Raw genomic sequence first — 13468 nt, 5'->3', positions numbered from 1 at the left:
ACACAGAGCATTGGAAGAAGGATCAGGAAAGGAGTTTACACATGCATGTTCACAGTGAAATTTTCTTAATGGCCAGCAGGTGGAAGTCACTCATGTGTGTAGGATGCACAAATGGATAGCCAATAGGTGGTAACAATGGTGTATATTCTGTGTCCTTTTAAAAAGATGTATTTGTTTATTTGTTTATGTCTTTGAGATGCAAAGTTATAGAGAGGCAGAGGCAGAGAAAGAGAAAGAGAGAGAAAGAGAGTGCTGGGGTCCGTGCAGCCCACTGCGCGGATGACACAAAACTGTGAAAAGAACATCTACTTGTTGGCAAGGCCACAAGGAACTTCCAGCTGTATGGCAAGACCTGATGGATGTCTCTACAACCACCTCAACGCAGTTTCACCCCCTTTTGCATGGACACTCAACGACCCCGCAAAGAATTCTAAAATCTATTGAGGCATTGTTGTTTGTCCCTATTAGATGGATTTTGCAACCAATGTGAGCTTGGGAGTTAACGTTGCTGATAATATCTTGGTCCTTTAAATACACACAGAAGTACAGTTAAGCCCATGCCATTTCTGGACACCTTATCGTGTGCTTAACCATTGCCCCGGAATCTGGCCCAGACATGTCACATGCCTTCTGGGAAATGGCTTGATAAGTATCGTACAAACTAATGGAAGTGATGAGAGTATGAGCTGAAATTACAATGGCAATAATTATAATTACTGTGACCATAAAGGTTAGCTTGCCCTTGCAACTCTTTGGTGCATAGAAAATGTATCTGTTTTAGCCGCTTTTATAATTTTTTTTGGCTAAAGGAATTATAGGGTGCTTTTATAATATCATAGAGATATGCTTTTAATAATTGTTTGTTCATGGGGTTGTAGAACCTGCTGTTGTAGGGGATTTAAGGTTTGAAGCTTTGTGTTTTGGATCTTTATGTTTTTTCCCTTTTGATGTATTTCTCCCATTAGGTGATAGATAAGTTGTAAAAACAGAAATGTAGTATGAATGTATTCTACTGATAAGTAGATAACTGCATGTGCCTTGGCTTTGGAGTTCTGCCTGTTGCCTAATGGCTACTACTGAAGAATGAATAATGGCTTGCTTTGAAGAAACTGATTATAGTAACTCGCAGAATTATCTTGATGAGCACCAGGTTGACCATGAAGTAAAAAATAATTAATTGAACATCTGTGCATGCCAGCTTAGTCCTGAAGTTAACGATAGCAAAATCAAACATTTGTGCAGAGGCTTGTGATATGTCTGAGTAAATAAAAAGTACAGCTTCTTGAGCTGTTACAAGAGGGTACCAGGTGACAGTGTGTGTGTGTCTCTTCTTTTCACCGACTCTACACACCCTTCTCAAGCTCTAAACTTGGCTGCAGCTGGACTTTGGAGAAAGAGAGAGAGAGAGAGAGAGAGAGAGAGAGAGAGAGCGAGATCAGTCTTTGATGAACTGGTTCACTCCCCAAATGACCACAACTCCTGGGGCTGGTCCAGGCCTATGCCATTATCCTGGAGCATCTCTGGGTCTTCTATGTGTGTTCAGGGGTCCAGACACATGGGACGTCGCTGAAGCTTTCCCAGATACCTCAGCAGGGAGTTGGATAGGAAGTGGAGCCGCTGGGACATGAACAACAGCCAATCTGAAATGTCAGCATTGCAGTCAGTGGCTTAACTCACTGTGCCAACATACTGGCCATATATTGTCTTCTAAAGGAATGAAAGTCTGTGACATGGCAGAGCATGGCTCAGCATTAAAGGTGGTAAGCTAAGTGAAACAGCCAGCCTCCAACAGACAAAATTCTGTCTCCAAGGTGTGCGAGCCACAGCAGAATGGGAGTGGAGGAGGCAGGGGGCAGAAAGGAGGTCAGGCAGTTCATATAGCCTGAGCATCAAATGTCAGTGTGGGAGAAGATCATTCCAGAGCTGGGTGGTGGTGGTGTACAGCACTCTATACAGCTGTACAGCAATGGAAGGTATAGATGCTGATGCCCATAATAGAACATTGAGTATGGCTAAAATGACAACTTGACAGTATACACCTTTTACCTCAATTTACTTGAAAGTTTGAAAGAGTAATTTTCACATTTTCTGTGTGGTCCTCGGTGTAGAACAAGAACTCCGTAGGGATGCTGGATTGAGTGGATAGAGCAGGATGGGTTGGAAGTCTGAGGAGCCAGGGAGATATTTGGGTGCCATTGGGTAGGGAGTGGGCTGGGACACACTAGCCAGGTGTGACTAATAACCAAGGCAGCCTCACCTGAAGACAATGCAGGACAACTGGCCTTGGAGAATGGCACAGGGAGAATGGGACTTTGGGTCAGCTGTGTGCAGGGACTCTTCTGTCCATCACTTGAGCTCCAGGAGGACAACATGCTGATGATAGGGATGTGATGAGGGTGATGGCGATGGGGGTGATGCTGGTGATGAAGAGGGTCATGATGATGACAGTAAGGATGATGATGACTGTGGTAATGAGGATGGCGATGCTGACCATGTTGGTTATTTTGAAATGGCTGATGATGGTGACACGGAAGGTGACAGTGATGATTCCAATGATGACTAAGGACTATGAAGTTTGTGTGAAATGCTGCTGCTGGTGGAGAGTGATGATGGTGTGTAGGAGATGGTGAGAATGCTGGTGGTGGTGGTGTGGAAGACTATGTTGGGAGTGATGATGAAGATGTTGACAGGGAGGGTAATGTGACATGGTGATTGTGATGATAGTGAAGCAGAGGAGAACGATGCTGACAGGAGGATGGGATTTTGATGATGATGTTGGAGCTAGTGATGGTGATGAGGAAGTTGACAGAGAGGATGATGATGATGGTGAAGAAGAATGTGATGCATCAAACAAGGTGATAAGTGAGTGAGCATTCATCATCACCATCATCATCTTCATGGTTAGCTCTTCCTCCCCACCGTCAATCTTATTCAGCAACATGATTATCCCCATGTCATTTTCTCATTTGCTATAATCAAATTCTTCAACATCTCCTTACATTTTTAAAGATTGCCCATTTCAATGCCTCAAGAAAGTACTTTCTTTTTGTTTTTCTACCTATTTTTCTCTAACCATCACAGAGCAGAGAAGTGGTATCTCTTTGTGGTACTATGACCATTCTCCTACTGATGAATTTGATAGCTAGTAATAGTGGTTTCCTAAGAAGCTCTCTCTCTGTTTCACTGGCTGTTAAAGAGTTAGGGTTAGGGAAAAAGAGAGAAAGAGAGACAGAGAGAGACAGAGAGAGACCTTCCATCTGCTGGTTCAAAGCTGAAATGAATGCAAGAGACAATCAGAAGTTTTGGGCAAGGATTTCTTCTGCATCTTTCACATGGTATTTGGGCTTTAACACTGCTTTCCCAGCCATGTAAGAAGGAGCTGCACTGGAAGTGGAGCAGCTGAGATTCCAACAGAAGTCCATACGTATGTTCGCAGTTTAGGTGCTGGCTTCACCTGTTATGCAACTTGATAGTCGATCAAATTTCTTAGAAAGAAAAATATCTTAAAGAAATACAAATGAAGACTGCTAAGAAGCAGTAACACTTTCTCTGTGTTCCCTTCTGTGAGAATGTTGGTGAGTGAATTGCACAGAAGAGTTAGACTCGGGAATGAGGAATCCCAGCCAGGAGTCTCATCCACACTAGATTCAGGGCACCAAGAACACAAGACTGCAACATGTAGAAGATGAACTCCCTACATGTGGGGTTGGGGTGGTGAGGCAGCACTACAATAGAAATGGAGTCTGGGATTCTAGCCGTGGAGCACACATTTTGGATGTGGGAAGTACCTGAGCAGTTGGAGGCTGGATGGTGGCTGGGATGAGCAGGATTGGACCCACTTCTGGTGAGCCAGACAATGCCCAGTGTGGGAGGGGCCTGTATGAAGGATAATTCCTTGCTGAGTGTGGAATACTGGACAGACTGGGAGAGTTATAGGTGTCTGACAAGACCCTGCTCAAGCTTGGGATCAGGCAAATGCCCATGAGGCTGTATGGGTCTTGGAAATAAACGGAAAGAAATGACTGGAAGATATGACATCAGCATCAGCTGACTGCGGCTGTACATCCCTAGATACCTGTCATAATTTGCACAATACCGCTAATTTCCCTTCAAATACCAACCTGGGCTCCTTGAAACAAGAAGCCCCTGAAGTCAGTCTGCTGCCTTCGGCCTGGGGATACCCAGCCCTAACTGTCTTCCGGGGAGTGGAGTGCCCTAGCACACTTGCCTCACCATGGCTGGGAATTTTTGTTGTTTCTACTAGTGTTCGGGAATAACCACCAACCCAGCAGAGGCGGTTTCTCCGTGATGCAGTACTGACCGCGCGCGCTGAGCGTTTCATTGGGCGAGGAGAAGCCATAGGGCAGGATGGGAGGCAGCAGGAGGGGGCGCTCAAGGCTGGGCCGGCAAGGGGCCTGCGCACTGGCTGCCCTCCTGCTCTGGCTGTGCCTCCCACCGCTGAGTGCCCAACCCAAGCCGTCCAACAAGAACAATCAGAACTTGGCTGCGGGTAAGTGGGCAGGGGCCCATGAAGGCCAGGGGAGGAGTGTCGGCCCTGGACCCCTGCCCCTCCCACTTCCACCTCTCCTCCTCCTCCTGACTTTAGACATTAACCAGGAGAACCTCAGCAGAACCATGTGTGTCTCTAAGTGCCCTCAGAGGTGGGTGGCTGGACACCAGCTGTGGGGACCCAGATTCTCCCAGATCCCCTGTGCCCCAAACCTCCTCTCCCCTCCCTCAACCACAGATCCCTTCCCATTGGATCTGGAAACTCAAGCCAAAGGCTGAACTTTCTCTCTCTGCTACTGACAGGGACCCTCACCTCCTCTTCACCTGCATGGTTCCTGCATATAGCTAATGGATGGGGCCACAGTGGTGTCCCTGCTGTCAGCCCTCAGCTCCTGCCATGCTCTCAGGGCACAGGGAGGCTGGCCCTGGCCACCTGGTGGTGGACCTCTGTAGGGTGGAGCTGGTGTGCTCCCCCCTGCACGTGAGCTCTGTCATTTCAGCTTGGGAACAGAGACCGGGTCCGGAGGGAGCTCATTGCTAATGTTGTCCCCACAGTATGCGGGAGGAGCAAAGTCACAGGGAAGATCTTTGGTGGCCAGGCAGCAGGACCAGAACGGTGGCCATGGCAGGTCAGCCTGCTTTACAGCATGCAGCACATCTGTGGAGCCACCCTCATCTCCAGCAACTGGGTGATTTCTGCTGCTCACTGCTTCCAAAGGTACATCTCTGCCCCTGGGCACCAGTAGCTGCTGGGCAAGGTGATAGGAAAGGAGGGGTGGCTGGTGTCTCAGTCTTGTCCTTGGAGGCTTGCTGTGGGATACGGTGTTTTTGGCAGGTGCCCACCTTGGCCCCAGTGGTCCCTCTCGCTGAATGCCATCCATGCACATCATCTTATGCCTGTGTCTGTGTCACATTTTGCCCCCCATCTCTCACTCCGAGGGCACGCCACCCTAATCTTCCTCTCTCATTAGTAAACTTACCTACTTGTAATGACAGACATGCCCACCAGATTGAAATAGCTAAATGGAAAAATTCTCCAACTCTGGAATTTTTTATTAATACATAGAGAACAGATTTTATGTTTGGTACACCCAGTTCCTGAATACAATTATGGTTCTCTTACTCCCTTGCTCCCCCGACACTCTTCCCTCTCTTCCTTGTCTTGCCTTTCTTCCATGTCTTCCACAGTATTTGCACCATCACAATAATCCACTCTGTATCTGTGGGCTTAATTGGCCACTACTCACAATATCAGCAACTGCAAAAGTCAGAAGACAGGCCAGACATGATAGTTCATCTGGATAAATCCTCCACTTCCAAGTACCAGTATCCCATACAGGCACCGGTTCGTGTCCTGGCTGCTCCACTTCCCATCCAGCTCCCTGCTTGTGACCTGGGAAAGCAGTCAAGAATGGCCCAAAGCCTTGGGACTCTGCACCCACATGGGAGACCCAGAAGAAACAAATGGCTACCAGCTCCAAAGCAGCACAGCCTCTGCCATTGTGGCCACTTGGCAAGTGAAGCAGTGGATTGAAGACCTTTCTCTCTGTCTCTCCTTCTCATTTGTCAATTCCAATATGAATAAATAAATATTTAAAAAGTAAGATCACAAAATCACACATCCACTGGAGTGTGTTAACCACAGGAGTATTTTACCCACAGGCTAAAAATGACAATCACGCATTCTCTAGTATGCCACATGTCAGAGGAAGCTTATAATCTTTTTGTTTTTGTGACTGGCTTATTTCAATAAGCATGATTCCCAAGTACGTTCATTTTGCTGAAAGAGAGGTGCTAAAATACCCCATTATTACTGTATTAGAATCTGTGTCTTCCTTTAGATCCACTACAATTGTTTTAAAAAGCAAGTTTCCACTGCATCAAGGTGGAGGAATCCACCAGAGGGGAGGGGCGTGCGGAGGGGTGGGGGGGATTCCCAGAGCCTATGAAACTGTCACATAATGCGAAATAATTAATAATAATAAAAAAAAGCAAGTTCCCTGGCCTTGGAACCACATACACTCACTGTAGTCACATCACATGATGTAACATTGGTTTCTTTTAGTAGTTTCTGTGTTGAAGTCTACTTTGAGTGGTTATAATGTGATTTTATCTGCTCAGTTTTGCTTTCTGTTGGCATGAAATGCCTTTTTCCATCGTAACACATTCACTGTGTGTCGTTGCTACTGTGATGTGTTTCTGTAGGCAGAAAATAGATGCGTCTTGTTTTCTATCCTTTTAGCCAGTCTGTATTTATTCATTGAAGAATTTACATTTACACCTACTCTTATTATTGATATGTAACGTCCTAAGTCTACTATTCTTCCTTAAATATTCCTGTTGTTGGTTTGGGTTTCCTTTGTACTTTGACTAGGAGGTTTTCTGCCTCCACCTGCTTGCATACTGATGATCATTCTCTGTGTCTCTGTGTCAGCACTCCTAAGGCTGGACAAGTGCTGAGAAATTCGATTTCTGTTTATTTTGGAAGGCATTTGTTTCATCATCGTGGATGGTAAACCCGTGTTGCTAGGTACAATACTCTGGATTGACGGCATCTTTCCCTTAGGACTTGAACTGTCCATTCTCTGCTAGCCTGTAGGGTTTCTGATGAGAAATTCTAACTGGGGATCCACTGAAGATAATATGGTGTTTCTTATGTAGGTACCTTCAATGTGTTTTTCCTTTATGTCTTACTTTATCTTTTATCTTTGTGTTTTACCTTTGAAAGTGGTGAAGATTGTGTCTGATGTTTATCAGTAGTTTTACGTGCTTTCTGCCCTTGGACGTCCCTTCCTTTCTCCACTTGTGGGACATTTCTATTACTGTTTCTCTGAAGACACCTTCTAATCCACTCACTTTCTGCATTTTCAGGAATATTGTTTGTACTTCGTAAATAATCTCAAACACTACCTTTAGTTTTTCTAATTTTCCTTGTTTATTTTTTTCCTGCCAGTGATAATTCCAAAGATTTTTCGTCTCTCTCACAGATTCATCCTGTTGCATCACCGAATCAGTGCTGAGGCGTTTTAGTATATGTCCTTTTCGGCATATCGAATTCTTCATTACTAATGTTTCAGGTTGGTTTCTCTGCAGCGTCATGATCTCTTGGCAACATTTTTCATCTACATCATGAATGGATTTCATTATCTCATTGATCGGTTTCTCTGTGTGTTTGATTAATCTTTTGGACATTTTAGAATGCCTTTTTAGGCATTTCATGGATCTCTTTTTATTCTAATCTTGAAGTGTTTTTGGATTTCTTTGGGGAAGCTGTGTGGTCTTTCTTTTCCTTATTTCTTATATTTCTGCATTTATTTTTAGGCATTTGTAGATGTACTTGGCAGTTTTCTCCTCTAGGGCTTTTTTTTTCTTTTTTTTTTTTATTAATTACATTGCATTATGTGGTACATTTTTATATGCACTGGGATTCCCCTGCCCCTCCTCAAACCCTCCCCCTCCCCCGGTGGATTGCTCCACCTTATTGCATTTCCATAGTTCAAATTCAGTTGAGATTCTTTCATTGGAGGTATTTACCAAGCATACAGTCCAGCATCTTATTGTTCTGGTAAGTTCAATAGTTTCTTGGTGAGACCATCTCTGGTCTGAAGGTAGAGCCAGCAGAGTATCATCCCAATCAATTAAAAGCCCCAACGTAATATTTACAACCAATTACAACATCATGGCATTAATTGACATGGTATTGATTAACCAATATGTTAATAGGAAAATGCAGGTTCTCAACCACAACCTATGACTTCTTCATAGACATTTCAATTTTGGTTTATATTCTACCATGTTCTATACACCTTAAAATGGCTAAAGATTACCATTCAGCTGTCTTATGTCTATTCTAGTTTTAGTATTTAGCAGTTTATAGCATTGAAGCATGGTTTCTCTCTGAACCTGGCTGGTTTTTTTTTTTGTTTTTTTTGTTTTTTTTGGTAGTCTAACTCTATAACAAGACAGTTTCAACAGTTTAGGTGAGCGTGTTTAGGAGGGGTGTGCAGAGAAATCTTCAATACCCCAGTGAGGAGTGACTAATCTTTGTGTCCCACCCAGTGAGTTACAGGTGCATCCCTGCTGATGTTTCCTGTCTGTTTCTAAGCTTTCCTTGTTATTCTCTGTCTGTCTATTCAGTTTGTTTGTTTGTTTGTTTGTTCTGAGGGGTTTCTGGAGTGCTCCTGATGGTCATTACGAGAGAGGGTGGGGACCCAAAGTTGGAAGCAGGCAAGGACCAGAGAAAGCTCCTCTCCCTAGTCCCGAAGGAAGTTCCTCTAGGGCTTTTATTTGTGAAATGTGCCTCTGTGGCTTAGTTAAATGTCTTCTCCTTCAATGGGTGTTCAAACATGTGTGCTGAGGATTGGGTGATGGGGCAGGGAGCTGTAGCCAAGCTTAAGGCTAGGATGACAGTCCAGGATGATGCCCTTGTTGGGGGTGGAAGATGTCTGATGTGGGCCGGGGGAGGGTATGGCCACATCTGGTTATCCACCCCTTCTGACAACTGCCACATCAGAGATTACCTGGTTCTCTGCTCAGCTGAGCAGCTGAGGATCTTTCTGATACTTTCTTAGAATTGCTTATGTAGGAGAACTTCTGGGCACTGTGACACCCTCAGGACACACTGAGAGTTAAAGACAATGGCCTGTATCCTGGTGGGACAGATGGCTGAGAGACCGGTTCAGTGTTTGCATGGGTCCTTAGCTCCCTGTGTCCCCAGAGTGGGTATCTGCCAACTTCCAATACAGGAGAAAACAATATCAAGCATGTGTGACTTTTAGACATCAAGCTGGTGCCATAAATTTACTCAGCACCCACCCATGCCTGGCACCATGGAATGCAAACTATGGGGGACAGAGAGACATAAGATGCTTGGTGGAGCTTCTCATCCAACAAGGAAAGCACCGAACACTGATAGCATGACCCGGGGGATGCCAGGAGTCCTAGCACTGCCTAGACTTACGCTGGAAAGGCGCTGGGGAACTGTATCCAGGCACTGGAGCCCAAGTGAGGGACATGTGAACTGGACAGTGGCTTGGGTCCCAGAGACCAAATGACCTCATGTCTATACCTCCCTCCATTTTCCCACAAGAACTTGAGGAGTGCCTGTGCCCAGTGGAAAGCACCTTGGTAGCAGAGGATGAGATTCAGGGAAGAGGGAGCAGGGCCACGGTGGCCTCTATGGGATTTCAGTCTGCTCACAGCTGGGAATGAGCTGAGTCTCTGTCATTCCAGGATGAAGGATGCAGTTGAACACCTACACTGCCCCTTCAAAGTTTCTTTCTGGCAACAAGAATGCCTGTGGCTGTTGTCTGGGACTTACAGGGAGAGGCAGCATAGAGAAAATATCCCTCCCAGGACACATGGCCAGCCTGGGGAAGGAGAAAACTGACAGATATTCTGTCCTTCAGGCCAAGGCCGGGTGGGAGGGCAGGCTGACAATGAAGGTATGGGGTGGCATGCAGGACTGAGAGGATCACCCCACGGACAGGTCCAGAAGCCCATCAGACTACCGCATCCTGGTAGGATACAATCAGCTCAACAAGCCCACCAACTTCAGCCGGCAGATGACAGTCCACAAGGTCATCGTCCATGAAGATTACAACAGGAAGTACCGCTTCGGGAGTGACCTCACCCTGCTACAACTGGCTGCCCCTGTGGATTTCAACTCACATGTCCGGCCGGCCTGCCTTCCAGACAACTCAACAGTGTTGCCCATGAATAGCTCGTGCTGGATAAGTGGCTGGGGGATGCTCACTGAGGATGGTGAGTTGTTAGAGGTAGACAGCAAGGCAAAGAGAGAGGGTGGTCTGCATGGAGAGAGGAGAAATATCACACTAGAACATATAGCGGTAAGGTGGTGTAATATCATTGTGATTAAGCAAGAGTAGCAGGTGATTCTGGAGTGATCAGAGGCTCATAAGATGGCAGGAGATCTTGGTGACCAATTGTGAAGCAGAATTTCTTTGATGCTTAGGCCAGCATTAGCATCCCTGCTCCTAAGCCCCAGTGTCAGTCACACTGCCCAGTCACTGGCACAGCTGAGAGGGACACTCCCTCACTAAGCACAAGAGCCAGCACAAGGGCCAGGAGGATTCCCCAAGGCAGCGCCGAGTGTAGAGTCACAGCTCCAAGTTGGGTCAGAGCTGGAGAAGCCATTAGGGCAGGGAGCAGCTGAGAACAGGCAAAGACCTGGTCTTCAGTAGCCCTTGTGTGTCCATTGCTGGATTTTAATGAGTGTGAGCCCACACACAGCAAGCACTAGTGGCACAGGAGGGAACCATCTTGTCACCCTGTGCTGCCCCAAGTGGACCCAGGAAGAACCTGTGGATGGCTTCTGGAATCACAGTCCATGTGTCCAGAGGCCACTCATTCCTGGACAGGGCCAGTCACAGCTGTCATCTGGTAATCCCACATGGTCCCTGTCAGCTCTGCTGGTACTACAGCTAGCCCAGGTCGGCCAGCATCCATTGCTTCTTGTGCCAGTTCTGAGCACACTCAGCCAGCATAGGGGTTACTGGGAGCTCAGAGAATCCATGTGATTGCTTCCTGCTGTGCATAGGATGAAATCCAACCCCACACCCTGCCTGCCTGCTCTGGGCCTGTAATGCTTGTACCTCCTCTTCCTCATCTCCTCAACTCTCAAGCCCAGGCAGGCAACCTGGTCTGCATCCCCATTCCTCCCATGGCATGGCATGCCCTGCACCTTGGCACCCTCATTGTCTCTCCTGGGCTCAGCAATCCTCAGAGATGCAGTCTCCAGCCCTGTGTGCTGACGTGGGTGCCCCTCAGTGAGAAGCACATGCTAGAGGGGAGGGGCGGCTCTAGCTGCTCACACCTGTGTCTCCTCCTGCAGTTTTTCTGCCTGCACCCTTCCAGCTGCAGGAGGCCAAGGTCAGCCTCATAGATAGTGACAGCTGCAGCAGGTTTTTCATACCCCCTGTCGGCACGCCACCAGAACAGGTTGTGACTTTACAGGAAGACATGATATGTGCTGGAGACACCTGGGTGGAGAAGTCCATCTGTCGAGTAAGTGACACAGTTCCGCATCAGCTACCCTCCGTCCCGCGTGTGTGTGTGTGTGTGTGTGTGTGTGTGTGTGTGTGCGTGCGTGCTCTGGACACTGCCTGAACCCCAACCTCCTCTTCCTCAGACCAGCCCTGGCCTCTTCTCACCAACTTCCATGCAGCGTTTTGGTCCAGGCCATTAACATCTTGTGTCACCTAGTGTACTGTGATTCCCACTGACATCATGGTGACACTGGCTCTACAGTTCCATTTTCAGGCAGTCCTTCATCTTGATTTTGCAAATTGGCACTCATACCATCAGTCCATACTTTTTTTTTTGAGGGGGTTGAAGGGTAGGGATTGGAATATCACGCGTGCTGGCACAAGCCACACTGAGAGCATGGCTGGGATTTCTTGCAGCTAACTATCATATTGAAATGGGATCTTTCATGGTGGTAACGGACCCCTATCACTTTCTGCCCAGACATATATGAGGACCCGTGCCTCAACACATCTACCAGCCCAAGAAAGTTTCTAAAGAAGGTCAACCAAGGAGTTGAGGAACACTGGAGACCTTATGTCAGCAGCAAAGGCACAAGCTGGGGACAGTGCTGGGCTGTGGACTCGGTACAAAACCACAGGCTGTGCTCCCAGCTGACCAGCCCACTTGTCATGGCATGGAACTCAAGGCTGTGCCTTCTTCCTCGGGAGTTAAGAGTTGTCGGGATGTGGAGGGCAGCTGTCCTACTCCATAGGAACCCCCTGTGTATTTTTGTGGGTTCCAGCAGTCTGTGGAACAAGGCTCTGGTGCCGGATCCTCTCTGTAGCCTCCCGTGGTCCCTGCACATGTGATCTCTGACGTTGCTCCCAGTGTTCCTGACACTGGCTCACATAGAGAAAGCAGATGCCTGTTTGCCTTGTGTTCACTTTTGCATGCGAAGCAGGAAAACAGCCCCTCCTGCCCTATCCACATCCTTAATAACCTTGTGCTCCCTCTTGTCTGTTCCCCCAGGGAGACTCTGGGGGCCCCTTGGTCTGCTTCCTGAAAGGCGCCTGGCACCTGGTGGGAGTGACCAGTTGGAGCTGGGACTGCCGCAGTCCCATCGGTCCCAGTGTCTTCGCCAGTACCACCTACTATGCCAACTGGATCAAGGAGAAGCAGCGGGTAAACCCCGCCCCAAATCCCTCTAAAGCCCCCCCTGAGGAGAAGCCTCCTGTTATAACCAACATACCTATTGTTGATGCGGGTGCAGTGCACAGGCCCAGGGTCTTCCTGGTGCTGCTGTCATCTCCCATTCTGCTGCTGCTGATTCTCCTCCAGAGCCAGTGACAGGCTGGCCCCACCTCTCCAGAAGCCTCTGCCCTGATCCCTGTGCCTGCACATCTGGCTCCAACTAGGGGTCTTCCTGCCCATAAGAGGTCAGTAGAAGTAAACTCACTCAAGAAGCTTCTCACTTCCGTGTCACAGCCCCCAAGTCCCTGGCATGTGCTGCTCTCTGCCTTGGCTCTGCACCATGTCCCAAGCTGAGCTGGACTGGAGCTGGCCATGCTATAGTGCCCAGGTGGCAGTATGCCACCTTGCATCCCGTGTTTCCCTGCAGGTGCACAGGCTACCTACCGTATCTCAGGTCCCTGGTTCTGCACCTGCCATGGGTGATGATGTCACAATATGGTCCTCCACAGGGGTGGCAGGCTGGGCAGTCTGAGAAGAGCCACAGCGTGGAATGCAACTCATGGATGGATACCTGCATGCATGGACTCATGTGTCCTTGGACTTCTGCATCTCAGGGCTGGGCTGCAGCCCCAGGGTGTGCATGCCTGAGACACGCAAGCCCCTACAGCCTATGTTGGGCAGTCACTGGCCTCTCCAGAAGGGTGCCCACACTGGCTCCCAGCAGGTGGACAATGAGCATCCCACACATGGGACCAAGTTCTGGTCAGCCTGCAGAGAAGGA

General features: G+C 47.9%; 1 protein-coding gene across 1 annotated transcript; it reads left to right on the top strand.

The window, feature by feature from the left end:
* Positions 1-4327: 4327 nt before the first annotated feature.
* LOC131480351 (inactive serine protease 39-like) lies at positions 4328-12967 on the top strand. The gene is made up of 5 exons (XM_058664382.1): positions 4328-4510; positions 5065-5227; positions 9998-10272; positions 11363-11535; positions 12526-12967. The coding sequence occupies exons 1-5, from the start codon at positions 4369-4371 to the stop codon at positions 12841-12843; spliced, it is 1071 nt and encodes a 356-aa protein (XP_058520365.1). The 5' UTR covers positions 4328-4368; the 3' UTR covers positions 12844-12967.
* The last annotated feature ends 501 nt before the right edge of the window (positions 12968-13468 follow it).

Source organism: Ochotona princeps, chromosome 5 (assembly GCF_030435755.1).
Source record: "Ochotona princeps isolate mOchPri1 chromosome 5, mOchPri1.hap1, whole genome shotgun sequence".
Lineage (NCBI taxonomy): Eukaryota > Metazoa > Chordata > Mammalia > Lagomorpha > Ochotonidae > Ochotona > Ochotona princeps.
The sequence above is the reverse complement of the archived record's forward strand: the minus strand, read 5'-3'. Positions and strand labels throughout refer to the sequence as shown.

Bases quoted from the DNA above. Each gene is read 5' to 3' on its own strand.
- LOC131480351 (XM_058664382.1), top strand. From the start codon at position 4,369: ATGGGAGGCAGCAGGAGGGGGCGCTCAAGGCTGGGCCGGCAAGGGGCC. The intron at 10,273-11,362 runs GTGAGTTGTTAG...CTCCTCCTGCAG, and splicing joins GGGGATGCTCACTGAGGATG to TTTTTCTGCCTGCACCCTTC. The intron at 11,536-12,525 runs GTAAGTGACACA...CTGTTCCCCCAG, and splicing joins TGGAGAAGTCCATCTGTCGA to GGAGACTCTGGGGGCCCCTT.